A 15977-nucleotide genomic window follows, 5' to 3' on the forward strand; every position below is an offset into this window, starting at 1 on the left:
CCCGTGGCCTATACGCTTCTAAATGCAAGTGTTAACACGGGCCTTTGTCGAAAGTTTCCTTTGAAGTACCATCCAACTTCCGGACCCACAGCACCGACGCGGTCTCAGTATAGCAGCAGAAGCTTCATTTGTTGCGAATATCAACGTGACACTTTCATTGTTTATGTTTTCTGTTCTTACAAACATCAGGGAAACGCAAACTCTTATAACGTCAGGCACGAATGTGCAGTCTTCATTCCCCACTGTTACGCCCAATGCCATCATCCGGGCGAACGCGAGCGAACAGTCATGACGTGCACACGGACACTAGTCGGTAGTGTAGCATTTTGACTTACCGTGTATAAAAGTGCGACCACTTAGCTTGTGCGCACACACGCGCACAAAAATAACTACCAGTTTCGTGTACAAACACAACCGATGGCCCCGCCTCGGTTGTCTAGTAGCTGAGGTACTCGGCTGCTGACTCGCAGGTAGCGGGCTTAAATCCCGGCTGCGGAGGCTGCATATCCGATGGAGGCGGAAATGTTGTAGGCCCGTGTGCTCAGATTTGGGTGCACGTTAAAGAAACCCAGGTGGTCGAAATTGCCGGAGCCCTACACTACGGCATCTCTCATAATCATATGATGGTTTTGGAACGTTGAAGCCAACATATCAACGGCATCTCTCATAATCATATGATGGTTTTGGAACGTTGAAGCCAACATATCAATAAAAAAATCAATCAACCAACCAAAACACCACCGATGAGCGAAACTCCTTAGAAATGGGAAGCAATATGACCGTGCCGCTCGTCTCGCTGCTGGCTTTCATGAAGGCGGTAGGGTGGGGAGCGGTTAGGGAGAACGTCTGCTCTGCTCGGTGGCGGGAAGGATTGAGTCTTCGGCGCAGCGGGAGACATCTGCCGGCCGCCCGCCGGGAGCGCGCATCTGTTCTTTTGCTCGGCGAGTTTGCCCGCGCTGGGAGCTTCGACGGCGACGGAGTGCGAGCCTAAGGAGCTCCAGTTCCTTAAACACTCAGACTAGCCCGCTGGATTCCGTGCCGACCGGTTGTGCCCTCGCGATATCCGACGTCGCTCTGGCCGACTAAGCTGGCCCTATACGTCATCTCCTGACACCGAGCTCCGACGACAGCGTAGCTCTGACCTATTGGACTTGCCCTACGCCATCCCCTGACGCCGACAAGAGCTCTCGCAAGTGGCGCCCAGTCCACGGACTCCTGCGACCGTGTTTCCATTTTTCCGATCTCTCCTATCCCCTCGAAATGTCCTCGCTCGCTGTCCCAGTGCATCTCTCTCTCTCTAAACCTTTAACCCTACCCTTTTACTCCCTCCTCACCCCCATCCCTTGTGAGCTACTGTTGAGGTGTCGCACCCTGATGCAGACAGTTACGGGGCTCACTTTTTTCTTTTTTTTCCTCTTATAACCACTTCTCTCTCTCTTAAACACTCGCTAACTACTGTATATCTTGATGTTGCAGGTGCCACAACTATCCGTCAACACCTCTTACGGGGAGATTATGTACGCCTTATCAGACAACCACTGGAAGCAGGAAATGCTGAAGCTACGAAAGCCGTACAGCGAGGATACTGAGTGAGTAGGGAACGCTAGTTTTGGGAATGCGTAAGCGTTCACTTTTTTGTCGTACTAATTGCACCACTGAGGGATAAAAAAAACGAATGATGCAGCATGTGGCCTTTTTCGTGCGTTTAAGAGCGCTACGAAGGCAAACAGGATCGACGATCCTACTGATGCCAATATGTAAATGGTTAAAATATGGGAAAGAAACAAATCATCCCCACTTTCAAAAAAGATTTTTTTATTTATTTAATTTTGTGGTTCTGCGATAATTACTATACTTCAATTGAATGCTACAAATAGTCCCTCTATGATTTCCTTGAGTTCATGATCTGCTCGCATCATAAGATTGTGTCTGATTAACGAAGAAGCGGATCACGTTGGTATTCGTTTTTTTTTTCATTCGCAAATTACTATCAAACGTAGCATCACCGGCTAACAAGATTACATTCCGGAACCTTCCCGAATCTGCACTTCACGCCTTAAACATACCAGACTCGGTATATACCTACGCCTGTCCAGGATGTGGCGCTATTCCCACAGCTTGGTGGTCGTATAGTGGTTCCTGAAGAAAATAAGAAGGCGCCTAATTTCGCTCTGCCATAAGGCGACACGGCACAGTGCCACATCACCATAGGGTACACCAATTCCTACTTCCCTCCTTTTCCACCAATTCTTAGGTCCAGTCGTACCACAGAGCATTAACTGAAAAGCACTCTTCAAAACGGTGCGCGCCCCCGCGGTCTGCCGGGCGCTCGTTCTGCGAGCCCGGGATATCACAGAGGTTTTCATGGGTGTCCCGGAATAGAGACCCTCCCCGTTTTCTTTCTATATATTTAAAAATGTTTTCATCATCATCATCACCCGACTAATCGTTCCACTTCATGTGTTTTATTGCCTGAGCAGAAACTTCCGGGTGCTCAGATATTTCCGCTTCCTATTTTGAACAATCTTTGTAACGTATACGTTAAAGTGTAAGTCATTCCATAATACAAAAAAAATGTACCTGTCGCTGTTCTTGTCTCAAGCCCTGACTTGACACACTCCCTTTATAGATACATTCTCTACTTTTTTGGACGAACGCGCATCCAGCTACTTTTCTAAGAGCGTTTAGATTATCAATAGAAAGTTAATTTGTATACTTAGAGGTCCTGCGAGAGTTTTTAGAATGCATAGTCAGAAAACGGTGCAGCGGATCGGTAGTCTAGACTTGCGAGAATACGTTAGCCAACCATTATAGCGCAGCACGCGGCCTATAATTTAAAATTATTCTGAAACTCAACTGCAATTCGCTTTCTCTTTTCTCGACAAATGACGCTGCAGGCATCGAATCGCTACGTCCCAGGCCAAGTATCAGCCATTGGCTGATTTGAGCATTGTGGGCTCGGTCGTTACTGGGGCCACCGCAGGAGGCCGGGATTGGCCCACGCGTGCAGGAGCGGGTATCTATATAGGCACTCTAACGCGTGCGCGGACGATCACACTGAAAAGTCACGTATTTGAAGGAAAAAACTCAACGGTCATTAGGCGCACGTGACGTATGTTCTTCCCCCGGGCCATCTCTCCCTGCTTAGCTATCTATGCATTCATCGGGAGTAGAGAGAAGATAATGGAACTGCAGCGTGCGACAAATCTTTCTGATCCCGCTCGTACTGGACGGATTCTAAGAGTTTTTGCGGCGGCGAATTCGTGAGACAATAAGCTCCTTTAGAGAATCTATTCCACGGCTACTTCGAACAAAGCTGCTTCAGGGCCCTTTTGAAGGAACTTTTATATAGGCAGAGTCATAACTCGACAAAGAAGTGTATAGTATGACGTTTTTGTAGAGAGTGTGAAGTGTGTGCCCGTCAGTCATACTGTGCATCACTTATAGACTTTTCTCGTTATTGTTAGGTGGCCGGTCAGTATAGCAGTTGTGAATGCTTTCTACGACCCCAATGGTAACGAAATGGGTAAGTATCCCCGAGAGTTTTCATCGACACCGAAACTTTCTCTTTCGTTTGTCTTTGCTCAGGGTATAAGCACACCGGCTCACGGTGCCCACCATTTCTTTGCTGTAGCGCGACGCGTCGAGCCCGCTGTTCTTGAAATACGAACCAGTCCGAAGGCCACGTAAATAAGAAAGTTCTGATCTCCACCTTAATCGAAGTGCATAATTAGACTAAAATCTCTAACGTCCCTGTTCTCCAAGGTGCTGCTGAAGTCAACCTGACGATGGTTATAGCGCGAAAAAAAAACGACGACACAGAGACAAGAGGGACACGAAAGACACGAGCGCTAACTTCCAACTGAGTTTATTGCGCAGAGCACGAAAATATATAGAGGAGACAATCACCATGTGATAAAAACCATATGGCACAGAGAGCAGAACATGAGTAAGAGAAAAACAGACAAAAAAACAAAAGCACAGAAAAACGGCAAAGAAAAATTTACAAGAAAACGAAACAGAAAGGTAAAGATAATATAACTACTTGCGCGCACCGAAACCTTCGAGGAACCTGAGTTCCTTCTCGGACAGAGCCACGGAGGGTTTGCTAATACAAAGCACCTGTTCGCGTGCCATCTGCTCAGCATCGAAAATGACTCGAGCATTGAGATACGTGGATGATTTTTCGGTTCTTCTAAATTGTAATTCTTCTATGTTCCACTCGTTTGCGACTCAAACGACAGGTGTGTTCGAAGATTGTTTAAAGCCTCTCGTGTTGACACATGAAATGCCCGAGAATGACAAGTTACGCTTTTTGGATTTAAGACTGGGTTTTAGTTCACAGCACATCTGTTGGTGTTATAAACCACGTGCTCAGAAACCTGAACTTCCTTTTTCTTCCGCTCACAGCAAGTTAGTTAAGCGAGGCATAGCACGAACCTGTCTTGAGAATGCCTTAAGTAGGTCGTGCGCCCACAATATCTCTGCGAGCTTCAGAGCTCAAGGTTCCCGGCTTAAGGCTTCGGGTGTCCCCGAGGCGTTTATCGCTTCCGTTGCTGAGACTATCCTGCGGACTAATAGGGCAGAGCAGAGGCAGCGACAGAATCCGAGCAACACGGATACAGAACGTAAAAGGATAGCCGTGATTCCATACAAACACCAGATATCACACGGGCTCAAGCAAATCGGAAAACGTGTTGGAGTTCGTGTCCTGTTCTCAGCACCGTTCAAATTAATCAGCCTCACCAAATCTACAAACACCCCTGAAAACGCAGTCATCAACGGAATGTAGAGTTCAACATAGAAACAGGTACGCGGCCTGCTCCCGGGAAGTTGTCTATAGGACCCCCCTTTCATGCGGTGCTTGTTATGTCGGAACGACCGGAAGGTCGTCTGAGAGAACACGCTAACAATGTTAGAAACGGGAAAGATGGTTTTCTTGCTCAGCACTGCACTGAGTGCAATTGTGTGCCCCTCTTCAAGGACACAGCGACGCTGTACAAGCGTGTGGCAGCTTGGGCTAGTTGGTATGGCATGACGATAGTTATAGCGCGAGAACAAAACGACGACACAGTGTCTTTCGTGTCCTTCTTGTCTCTGTGTCGTCGTTTTGTTCTCGCGCTATAACTATCGCCTGTACAAGCACAGAGATGAGCGCACCCGGGTCATTGTCGAGGCCGCGCAGATGGCACGCGAACAGGTGCCTTGTATTAGCAAGCCCTCCGTGGCTCTGTCCGAGAAGGAACTCAGGTTCCTCGAAGGTTTCGGTGCGCGCAAGTAGTTATATTATCTTTACTTTTCTGTTTCGTTTTCTTATAAATTTTTTCTTTGCCGTTTTTCTGTGCTTTTGTCTTTTTGTTTTTCTCTTACTCATGTTCTGTTCTTTGTGCCATATGGTTTTTATCGCATGGTAGCTGTCTCCTCTATATATTTTCATGCTCTGCGCAATGTAACTTAGAAGTGTGGTAGCTTGGGCTAGTTGGTATGCCATGATGATAGTTATAGCGCGAGAACAAAACGACGACACAGAGACAAGAAGTGTCTTTCGTGTCCTTCTTGTCTCTGTGTCGTCGTTTTGTTTTCGCGCTATAACTATCATCCTGCGCAATAAACTCAGTTGGAAGTTAGCGCTCCTGTCTTTCGTGTCCTTCTTGTCTCTGTGTCGTCGTTTTGTTTTCGCGCTATAACTATCGTCATATCGGAAAGAATTGGCCACGCATCTGCGGGTTTCGCTGCGAATGTCGTCGAAAGACGATAGTCTTCTGCCTGGAGGCGCTGCGTGAGATATGAAAGCTATCTGGCAGTAATGTCGAGAAATAGAAGCAGACCAGAAAGCAGAGGTAGGTGGCAGCACCGTGTCGTCTTGGCGAAAACTAGGAAAAACACGCTGTTTTTTTGTTGTTGTTGTTGTTGTTGTTGATAAGGTCGCATTGTCAGCACAGCGTAAGAAATACTACGGTAGTTAGTATTGTCACGGGGTCGTGACGTGGCCAAAGACAGGAAACTTCGTGTTGGGATTTAACTGTTTATTTGGGTGAACCTGTGCCCGGTAAAGGGAAAGTCTAATTACAGCAGCAGTCTTGCACAGACAGCAGTCTCGGACTGATAGCGGCGAACGCAGCGTGGGCCTTCGATCAACAACTGACAAGCGGCGAAGCGCGTCGGCGTTTATACTCCCGCCGTCGAATGTTCTAGCGCTATCGCTGGCGGCGGCGTACGTTCCAGAACAATCTGTACCATTCGCACAGTGGGCGTGATCTTATCGAAATGATCTACTACAGTCCGGAACCCTCTCGAAAACTGCAGGCGCGGTTTGCGCTGAGAATCGTGTGGTGTTTTGGGACGATAACAAAAACTTGGGAAATGGAACGTGGCATTGCCCCCCTCTGAAAAAGGCATCGTCTCGATGCTTCAACTAAAGATGAAGGTACAATAATAATGCAAGAAACTACAATGAATAAATTACGATACAACAATAATACAAAAAAACACTGTTTCAGTTTGTTAACGCGCATGAAACGGCTTGAGGCGTGCGACATGGACGACTTCAGGTCGCGATCGGCGTCGTTGAGAGTTCGTGATGCCGTCGGGGACAACCTCGTAATCAAGTGGGCCGAGACGTCGAACCACTCTGTACGGTCCGAAATACCGTCGCAGAAGCTTTTCACTTAGTCCACGTCGGCGTATCGGCGTCCACACCCAAACACGTTCACCGGGCTGGTATTCCACGAAGCGTCGTCGAAGGTTGTAACGGTGGCTGTCGGTCGTCAGTTGATTCTTGATACGGAGCCGCGCAAGTTGTCGGGCTTCTTCGGCGCGATGAAGGTACTCGCTCACATCGAGGTTTTCTTCGTCGGTGACGTTGGGTAACATGGCATCGAGCGTCGTTGTCGGGCTCCTTCCGTAGACCAATTTGTACGGAGATATCTGCGTCGTCTCCTGCACCGCCGTGTTGTATGCGAAGGTCACATACGGAAGAATGGCGTCCCACGTCTTGTGTTCGACATCGACGTACATTGACAGCATGTCGGCGATCGTCTTGTTAAGCCGCTCGGTGAGGCCGTTGGTCTGTGGGTGGTACGCTGTCGTCCGGCGGTGGTTTGTTTGGCTGTATGCCAAGATCGCTTGAGTTAAGTCGGCAGTGAATGCCGTTCCTCTGTCGGTGATGAGGACCTCCGGGGCGCCGTGACGTAGGACGATATTTTCGACGAAGAACTTAGCTACCTCGGATGCACTGCCTTTTGGCAGGGCTTTTGTCTCGGCGTAGCGGGTGAGGTAGTCGGTAGCTACCACGATCCACTTGTTTCCGAAAGCCGACGTCGGGAACGGCCCCAGTAGGTCCATACCAATCTGCTGGAAAGGTCGGCAAGATGGATCTATTGGCTGCAGTGCAGAAGTCCCGCTGGCCTTGTCGGCGGTGTCTTGCGTCGCTGACAGTCCCGGCATGTCCTCACATAACGAGTGACGTCGGTGGTAAGACGCGGCCAGTAGTACCTTTCTTGTATCCTCGTGAGCGTGCGAGAAACACCGAGGTGCCCTGCCGTCGGATCGTCGTGCAGGGCCTGCAGGAGTTCTGGTCGCAGAGCTGAAGGCACCACAAGGAGGTACTTAGCCCGAAGCGGTGAAAAGTTTTTCTTTTGTAGAAGACCGTTTCGTAGAAAAAACGACGCAAGTGCGCGCTTGAATACCTTCGGGACTTCGGCGGTCCTGCCTTCGAGGTATTCTATTAGGGCCTTAAGTTCCGGGTCGGCCCGCTGTCGTTCAGCGAAGTCGTCGGTAGTGATCGTTCCCAAGAAGTAGTCGTCATCCGGGTCGTCGGGTAGCGGTTGGTCGACAGGCGCACGAGAGAGACAGTCGGCGTCGGAGTGTTTTTTGACGGACTTGTAAATGACAGTAATGTCATATTCTTGAAGTCTCAGGCTCCATCGTGCGAGGCGACCTGAAGGGTCCTTCAAAGTGCCTAGCCAACACAAGGCATGGTGGTCGCTCACAACTTTGAAGGGCCTGGCGTAGAGGTATGGGCGAAATTTCGACGTAGCCCAGATGATGGCGAGGCACTCCTTTTCTGTTGTGGAATAATTTGCTTCTGCTTTGGATAGCGATCGGCTGGCGTAACTAATAACCCTTTCAAGTCCGTCAGCCCTCTGCACAAGAACGGCGCCAAGACCTACGCTGCTTGCGTCAGTATGTATTTCTGTCTCGGCGAATTCGTCGAAATGGGCAAGTAACGGAGGCGTCTGGAGGCGATGTTTAAGCTCATGGAAAGCGTGTTCCTGTTGCGTTTCCCACTTGAACTCCACGTCGGCCTTGGTAAGGTTGGTGAGAGAATCGGCGATGCGGGCGAAGTTTTTCACGAACCGCCTATAATAGGCGCACAGGCCCAGAAATCGGCGCACGGCTTTCTTGTCAGTGGGCGGCGGGAAGTCGGCGATGGCGGCTGTTTTCCGTGGATCAGGACGAACTCCAGACTTGCTGATAACGTGCCCCAGAAACAAGAGCTCTTCATACGCAAATCTGCACTTTTCTGGCTTCAGTGTGAGTCCGGAAGTCTTGATGGCTTGAAGTACAGCTTCAAGGCGCCGAAGATGCTCGTCGAAACTCGAGGAAAACACGACGACGTCGTCCAAGTACACAAGGCAAGTCTGCCACTTCAATCCTGCCAGTACTGTATCCATAACGCGTTGAAAAGTTGCAGGCGCTGAGCAAAGGCCGAAGGGCATCACCTTAAACTCGAAGAGGCCGTCCGGTGTTATAAACGCCGTCTTCTCTCGGTCTCTTTCGTCGACTTCGATTTGCCAATAGCCAGTCTTGAGGTCCATTGACGAAAAGTACTTGGCGTTATGGAGCCGATCAAGTGCGTCGTCTATTCGTGGGAGAGGATACACGTCCTGTCTTGTGATTTTGTTCAGGCGGCGATAATCGACGCAGAAACGTAGGGTCCCATCCTTTTTCTTCACTAACACCACGGGGGATGCCCATGGACTCTTGGACGGCTGGATAATGTCATCCCGCAGCATTTCATCAACTTGTCTCTTCATGGCCTCACGTTCTCGCGTCGAAACCCTGTACGGACTCTGACGGAGTGGTCGGGCATTTTCTTCGGTTATGATGCGATGTTTTGTGATTGGGGTCTGCCGAATTTTCGATGACGACGAAAAGCAATCTTCGTATTGCAGGAGCAGGGCCTTGAGCTGTTCTTGCTTATCGTTCGGTAGTCTGGGATTGACGTCGAAAGCTATGGGAGGGGCTTGGTTCCTCTGAGCAGGTTCCGCAGAATCGGCGAGGGCGAAAGCACTGGTGGCTTCGACAATTTCTTCGATGTATGCGACCGTTGATCCTTTGTTCACATGTTTGTACTCATTGCTGAAATTCGTGAGCATAACCGTTGCTTTGCCTCCCCGCAGCTCTGCAATTCCTCTTGCGACGCAAATATTTCGGGTGACCAACAGATGCTGACTGCCTTCAACGACGACTTTGAAGTCAGGTGATTCAGGAGCGCCGACTGAAATAATGACGCTTGAGCGAGGCGGAATGGTGACTTGTTCTTCCAGCACATTCAGGGCATGGTGTCCAGACGGCGTGCGCGGCGGTAGTGCTTCTTCTGTGGATAACGTTATCGACTTTGTTTTTAGGTTGATGACAGCACCATGGAGGCATAAAAAGTCCATGCCAAGGATGACATCTCTCGAGCAACGCTGTAGGACTATGAAGTCTGTAGGATAAATACGGCTGTTCACGGTGACTCTCGCTGTGCAGATTCCTGCAGGCGTTACGAGATGACCTCCGGCTGTGCGGATTTCAGGGCCTTTCCAATCTGTCCTAACAGATTTGCCTGGTTGGCGTTGACGGCTTTGCCTGGTTGGCGTTGTGTTCGGAAAGCTCCGTCGCGGCGTCGTCGTCGTCGGAGGATCTTCGGTAGTTCGTCGCACAGCAACCGCACCTCCACCGGTTGCTGCCCTTAGTTTCCCGGATACGGGCTAGGAGACCGGCCCCGCGTTGGGCCAGAGTACTGCCGGTGGTGCGGTGACGTGCGGCGGCTGGGCGACGGCGAACGCGAAGGGCTTCGTGGTGTCCACCGAGTTCCTGTCAGGTAGTCGGCGATGTCACGTGGTCGTTCTCCTGGCTGCGGACGCGGTGCATCGACGGCGAAGCCACGCAGTCCCATCTGTCGGTACTGGCAACGGCGGTAAGTGTGCCCGGCCTCGCTGCAGTGGTAGCACAGTGGGCGGTGGTCAGGGGTGCGCCAAACGTCGGTTTTCCTCGGCGCACTGCGCTGGCCCGCTGGTGAACGGTAGGTCGTCGGTGGGGGTGGTGGCGGCGGTGGTGTCTGGCGACGGAAGTGCGACGGGGCGGCGTTTTGGCGTGGACGGGGAGGAGCGTTGTGGCACACTGCAGCGGCGTAGCTCATAGTTTCTGGCTCGGGCAGCGGTGTATGGGGAATTCGAAGCGATTTGCGAACTTCTTCTCGCACAATTTCGGCGATCGAATCCACTTGAGGTTGCACCGAAGGCAACAGTTTGCGCAGCTCTTCCCGCACGATCGCTCGGATCGTTTCACGCAGGTTTTCGGAGTCACTGGTTTGAGCAGCAGCGCATTCTGGAGTCAGGCGACGATTATACTGTCTGGTGCGCATGTCAAGGGTTTTTTCGATGGTGGTCGCCTCGGATACAAATTCTTGGACGGTGTTCGGTAGATTCCTCATTAGTCCCGCGAAGAGCTCCTGTTTGACCCCTCGCATGAGAAAACGAACTTTCTTTTCCTCAGGCATGTCTGGGTCAGCGTGACGAAATAGGCGGGTCATCTCCTCTGTGAAAATTCTAACCTTCTCATTCGGTAGCTGAACCCGGGTCTCTAGTTGAGCAGCGGCCCTTTCTTTGCGAGCGACGCTCGCGAACGTTTGCAGAAATGCGCCGCAGAAGACATCCCACGTTAGGAGCGTGGACTCACGATTCTCTAGCCAGGTCCTTGCGGTGTCTTCCAGGTAGAAGTACACACGCCGGAGCTTTTCTTCGTTGTCCCAGTGGTTGAGGGCGGCCACACGGTCGTATGTTTCTAACCAGGACTCCGGGTCTTCGAACGATGACCCATGGAAAATTGGTGGTCCCCTGGGTTGATGCATGACCATCGTGGGCAGGGATGCGGCGGTTGTCATTGTCGCTGCAGTCGCGGTCATGGCCTTGGTCTTCCGCGCCTTGTCTTCTAGAATCCCGTACTCCGGTGGTAGCCCTTGCTGTCGGCGGCTTGTTCGCTGCTCCTGGTTGGCGTCGGTGTCTTCTCCGCGACGTGGGCTGGGTTCACGGCTTGACGGGGGCGTGCGGTACATGAACGAAGCAGCACCTCCACCAGATGTCACGGGGTCGTGACGTGGCCAAAGACAGGAAACTTCGTGTTGGGATTTAACTGTTTATTTGGGCGAACCTGTGCCCGGTAAAGGGAAAGTCTAATTACAGCAGCAGTCTTGCACAGACAGCAGTCTCGGACTGATAGCGGCGAACGCAGCGTCGGCCTTCGATCAACAACTGACAAGCGGCGAAGCGCGTCGGCATTTATACTCCCGCCGTCGAATGTTCTAGCGCTATCGCTGGCGGCGGCGTACGTTCCAGAACAATCTGTACCATTCGCACAGTGGGCGTGATTTTATCGAAATGATCTACTACAGTCCGGAACCCTCTCGAAAACTGCAGGCGCGGTTTGCGCTGAGAATCGTGTGGTGTTTTGGGACGATAACAAAAACTTGGGAAATGGAACGTGGCAGTATTATTTATCTACACATTTTCTATTAAAGAAAAACACTAGCATGTACTCACGTATTGATGTTGCACCTCAGATATGCGTAATACTTGTTTTTTGATCGACAATGTTCACAAGTACGAACGCAACCATCAGATCAAGATGGCTGGGCGTTGAGCAAGGGCTTGAACTTTCGTCGGGTGGCTGAATCGCTTCACAGCCAGACAAACAGACAGGCAGCTAGATCACAATGTCTGCGTTGAAGTATAAAAAAAACGTCTTTTAAAACAAACGTTGAGATATGAAAATAGTTTGTGATTTCTACGGCACCGTAATGTAATCAAATTCGCTCCAAATAAGACGTGAATATTTTTTTCGTCCTCGCCTGTCGTTTTTAGACACTATATATAATTGACCCCATGAGCTGCAGTCGATGTCGAAGTCTGCATCAATTCGCCTATATTTTTCTCCTCAGTGTTTCCTTCGGGAATTCTTCAGGGAGTGTTTTACGGAGAAGGACTTCCACGGTGAGTGAAATAATAATAATAATAATAATAATAATAATAATAATAATAATAATAATAATAATAATAATAATAATAATAATAATAATAAACTATTTAACAGATAATCCAGATATTTAGATTATATAACAATAAGATCATTTGAATAAATACCTACCCAGACTTTCCAGAACAGTATCTGGTTTAGACTTTGCATTCACAGGAAGATTTTAAAGTATCAGGGCTTACCAAATCATCCTAAAAAATATGTGTTCCAGTGAAGAAACAATTCACGGGCTACACTGTGTCGATTAATTTCAATATTTTCGATGCTACCTTAATATATAGCAATATAACCACAATAACGTGCTGTATCAGTTCCTGAACTTCTAATTAAGCTGTAACAAACTGTCTCTTCCAATAACTACGCTTCGAACGACAGTTCGATCAACTTCGGAGCCATCGGCACAGTGGTCGGTCATGAAATGACGCACGGCTTCGACGATACAGGTGGGTGATTAAAAAATATCGATCAACAATTTATTTTAGCAATACAGGAACTTCGGCTAGTCGGTAACAATTCATTCTAAGTTCAAAACAAGTTGGGTGCAGCATAGAACAGGGATAAGAATGCTGTCGTTCTCTATCCTGGTACCTTTTCCGTACTGCCCCCAACTTTTCTGCACTTCATCGGTGAATCAACCAATTAATTTGATTATAACATCGAAGAATAACTTGACTTTACAAAACTACCGGCGAGGGTACCGAAGTATAAACGTTGACCATGAAATAGAATACGGAAACATGCGATATAGCGAACAAGTTTTGCCAATCTTTTAATTAAGTTTATCTCTAATTAGAATATTAGGACATAAGTACAAGTAACAGCCTAAGTTAAGCAACGAACGACTCGCTCTCTAAAATAAAACAAAAAAACGGTAGGAAGGTGAAAATGTAAGCTTGCGATGAAAAAAAAAAACGTAAGCAGGAGTTGTGCTGCACGCAACTACTGCTTACGGACTTTTTTTTTTTTTTCTTCGCTCGCTAAATGCGATACGTCAAAGTTGCGTTTCCGTGATAAGCGCAGAAAGCATGACGTACTTTTCGAGAACAGGTTACGAGCCTCGGGAAATTACATTTAGGCCCTTTCCCTTCTGCGCACTTCTAACCTCGAAAAATCAAGGCGTTGCGGTGCATCTCGTAACAGTATAACTAACATTAATGAACTAACGAGGAACGGTACATGCAAAAGTGTGTCTTGTAAGTTATCACGCGTACTCTATCTTCGTGCGTTATCAGGTAACCTCCATTTTGAGCCTTCACTATTGAGATATGCACCGGCAACGCATGCTTGCACCCCACTCTACACCTTCCTGGCATCCTTTCTACAAAATTTCTACATTCACTCTAAATCTTTTATAGCAGGCAAAAGCTACGCGAAACGAAATTGTTCATTGCATACCGAAAACAATCGGAAAAGTCCATTTCTCATTGGTACAAGCTCCGATCAACATAATGTAGACCCATGGAATGCGATTCAATCTTATTCTATTTGCTTCGAGACATAGGTGATACAAACTTAAAAAAAAAAACAGGTTGGGGTCACAGGCGAAGGCTGGTAGAGCGCCGCCTTCTTAATCATGTCCTGCGCCCTTGCACATTGTGAAGAACATAGTTAAAGAGTGTTAACAGTTAAACAAGGCCTATAGTAGTTAAAGAACAAAATTAAAGCATGTATAGCCATTTCCTGACAAAATTAACGCACGATCTTATTGTTTTCAATGTACAACACAGCACCAAATGCACTGAAGTCCAATCAAAATGACACGTCACATTTTTCGAAAACATTTTTTTTTTACGTGAGCGTCAAACAATCGAAAGCAAACGTTGCCTTTATCGGTGACTGGAGTGTTAGGATGAGTCTTTCTTGTCATTTACGCAGTGGCACCACGCGGTGCAATCTGAATAAATCTGAATAAACCTGTCCAGACATCTTAATGAGAAGCTGCGTCTCAAGAGCATTCACTCGTTTCTCTTTTTTTGTTATCTCTTGACACAACAGGAAGTCAGTTCGACGCTAATGGTGCGCTAAAAGAGTGGTGGACAAACGATACGCGTGCCAAATTCACGGAGAAGGCGAAATGCTTTGAGGAAGAATACGGAAATATCACAGATGTGGAAACTAATGTGACGGTAAGAATCCACAATAGCTTTTACATATCACTCCTCGGATGTTGCTGAGCGATACGCGCTATAGTTTTGTGCTGTGTTTGCGAACACTACATAAAAGATGGTTTTTTTGTTTTTATGAAAGAATAATGTGGTATCAACACTCTCTGCTTCACCAAAAGTCCACCACGGTGGTGCACATACCAGCTACGGTGCTCAACTGCTGATTCAAAGGTCGCGGGTTCGATTACAGCTAACCGCCACGGTTTTTGGCGGTTTTCAAGGGTTCCTGTCGCGGGATCATCACTTTCGACTTGGCAACACTGCCGATAAATCTCTGGAAGTGGCGCGCGGCGATCGGAAGCGACCCTTGACGTTAGAAGAAGAGCTAACTGCGAAAGGGAACATTTTTTTTTTTTTGCGTCGTGTGTTGGGGTTGTGAAGTCTGAAGGCTAATAACTTCCTATAGAAAGTACAGATATGGATAATTATTTTTCCGTTCATTTCAGTATTCGGGCATTGGACGAATTCCAGCGGTGCAGAATGTAGACGAAAAAGCGTCACAGGGGCCCCTATTGACGTTTGCTCACGCTTAGTAAAGGACACATCGATTTTATTTTTTGTGATCAAAAAGTTATAGCGCAGTACGTAATACCGATGAATTAGAAGGCCAGAATTTCTGTAGCGCCCCCCCCCCCTCCTTTTGGGGGGGGGGGGGGGGCGAGCCTCATAATTATATCGTAATTCTGGCACGTGAAACCCCAGATATTATTATTCAGCGAAAAACGCGCAATTTGGCTTCTCATCTGTGGGTGAACAACATGAACTCGAAATAAACTCGTAACCCAAGTGTCAAAATTTACATTCGAGGAGTAATGAAAATGATATCTGAAGGTTTCACGTCCCAAAAAACGCGACACGATTACGTGGCGCGCCGTAGCGGAAAGCTCAGGAACTTTAGACGACCTGGAGTTCTTTTTAACGTGCGCCGACATCGCACAGGCCTCTGGCGTTTCACCGCCGTCGAAATGCTACAGCCGCGGGCGAAATCGAACCCGCGACCATCGGATCTGCAACCGAGCGCAGTCAGTGTTGCCACACAGAAGCGTAAAACGTTTACCGCCAAAATAACCTATCGTTTCGGTGCGTTCACGTGCTACCGTCTTTAAATAAATATTCGTACAGTGGAATTCGCAATGCCGCTGCTTAGACTGGCGGTTTCTTCAGATAGCAAAACGATATTGATTTCGCGCAGCTCAGTTTGAGCGCGAAGAAAAGATGCTATGCAGTAAAGAAGGGGGAAAAGAAACAGACGACAGTGTGAGCGCTGACTTACAACTGTTGCTTACTGCGTACCCTTACAACACATTATATATCCCGTTCCACGTGACGAAACACATGCGACAAAACCGTACGCGAGTGGCACAGCACACGCTATCAAGGAAACCGAGCTGTGACCTGATCTCAAACTAACAATCCTATATTAATACTTCACAGCAAACGCTCCAGAAAATTGAGCTCTTTTTGAGATAAGGGGCCAAAGACGGCGTACTTACATACAGCTTCGAACATATT

The 15977-nt window shown here is 48.4% G+C and overlaps 1 protein-coding gene across 1 annotated transcript in view; it reads left to right on the forward strand.

Moving 5' to 3' along the window:
* LOC119181337 (neprilysin-1-like) overlaps positions 1–15977 on the forward strand; it is a 52190-nt gene that overhangs the window by 21563 nt on the left and 14650 nt on the right. Inside the window, exons 11-15 of the mRNA XM_075874590.1 lie at positions 1477–1589; positions 3468–3526; positions 12206–12257; positions 12676–12743; positions 14296–14426. Coding sequence (XP_075730705.1) covers positions 1477–1589; positions 3468–3526; positions 12206–12257; positions 12676–12743; positions 14296–14426 — 423 coding nt within the window. The remainder of the gene's footprint in view (positions 1–1476; positions 1590–3467; positions 3527–12205; positions 12258–12675; positions 12744–14295; positions 14427–15977) is intronic.

Source organism: Rhipicephalus microplus, chromosome 10 (genome assembly GCF_043290135.1).
Source record: "Rhipicephalus microplus isolate Deutch F79 chromosome 10, USDA_Rmic, whole genome shotgun sequence".
NCBI lineage: Eukaryota > Metazoa > Arthropoda > Arachnida > Ixodida > Ixodidae > Rhipicephalus > Rhipicephalus microplus.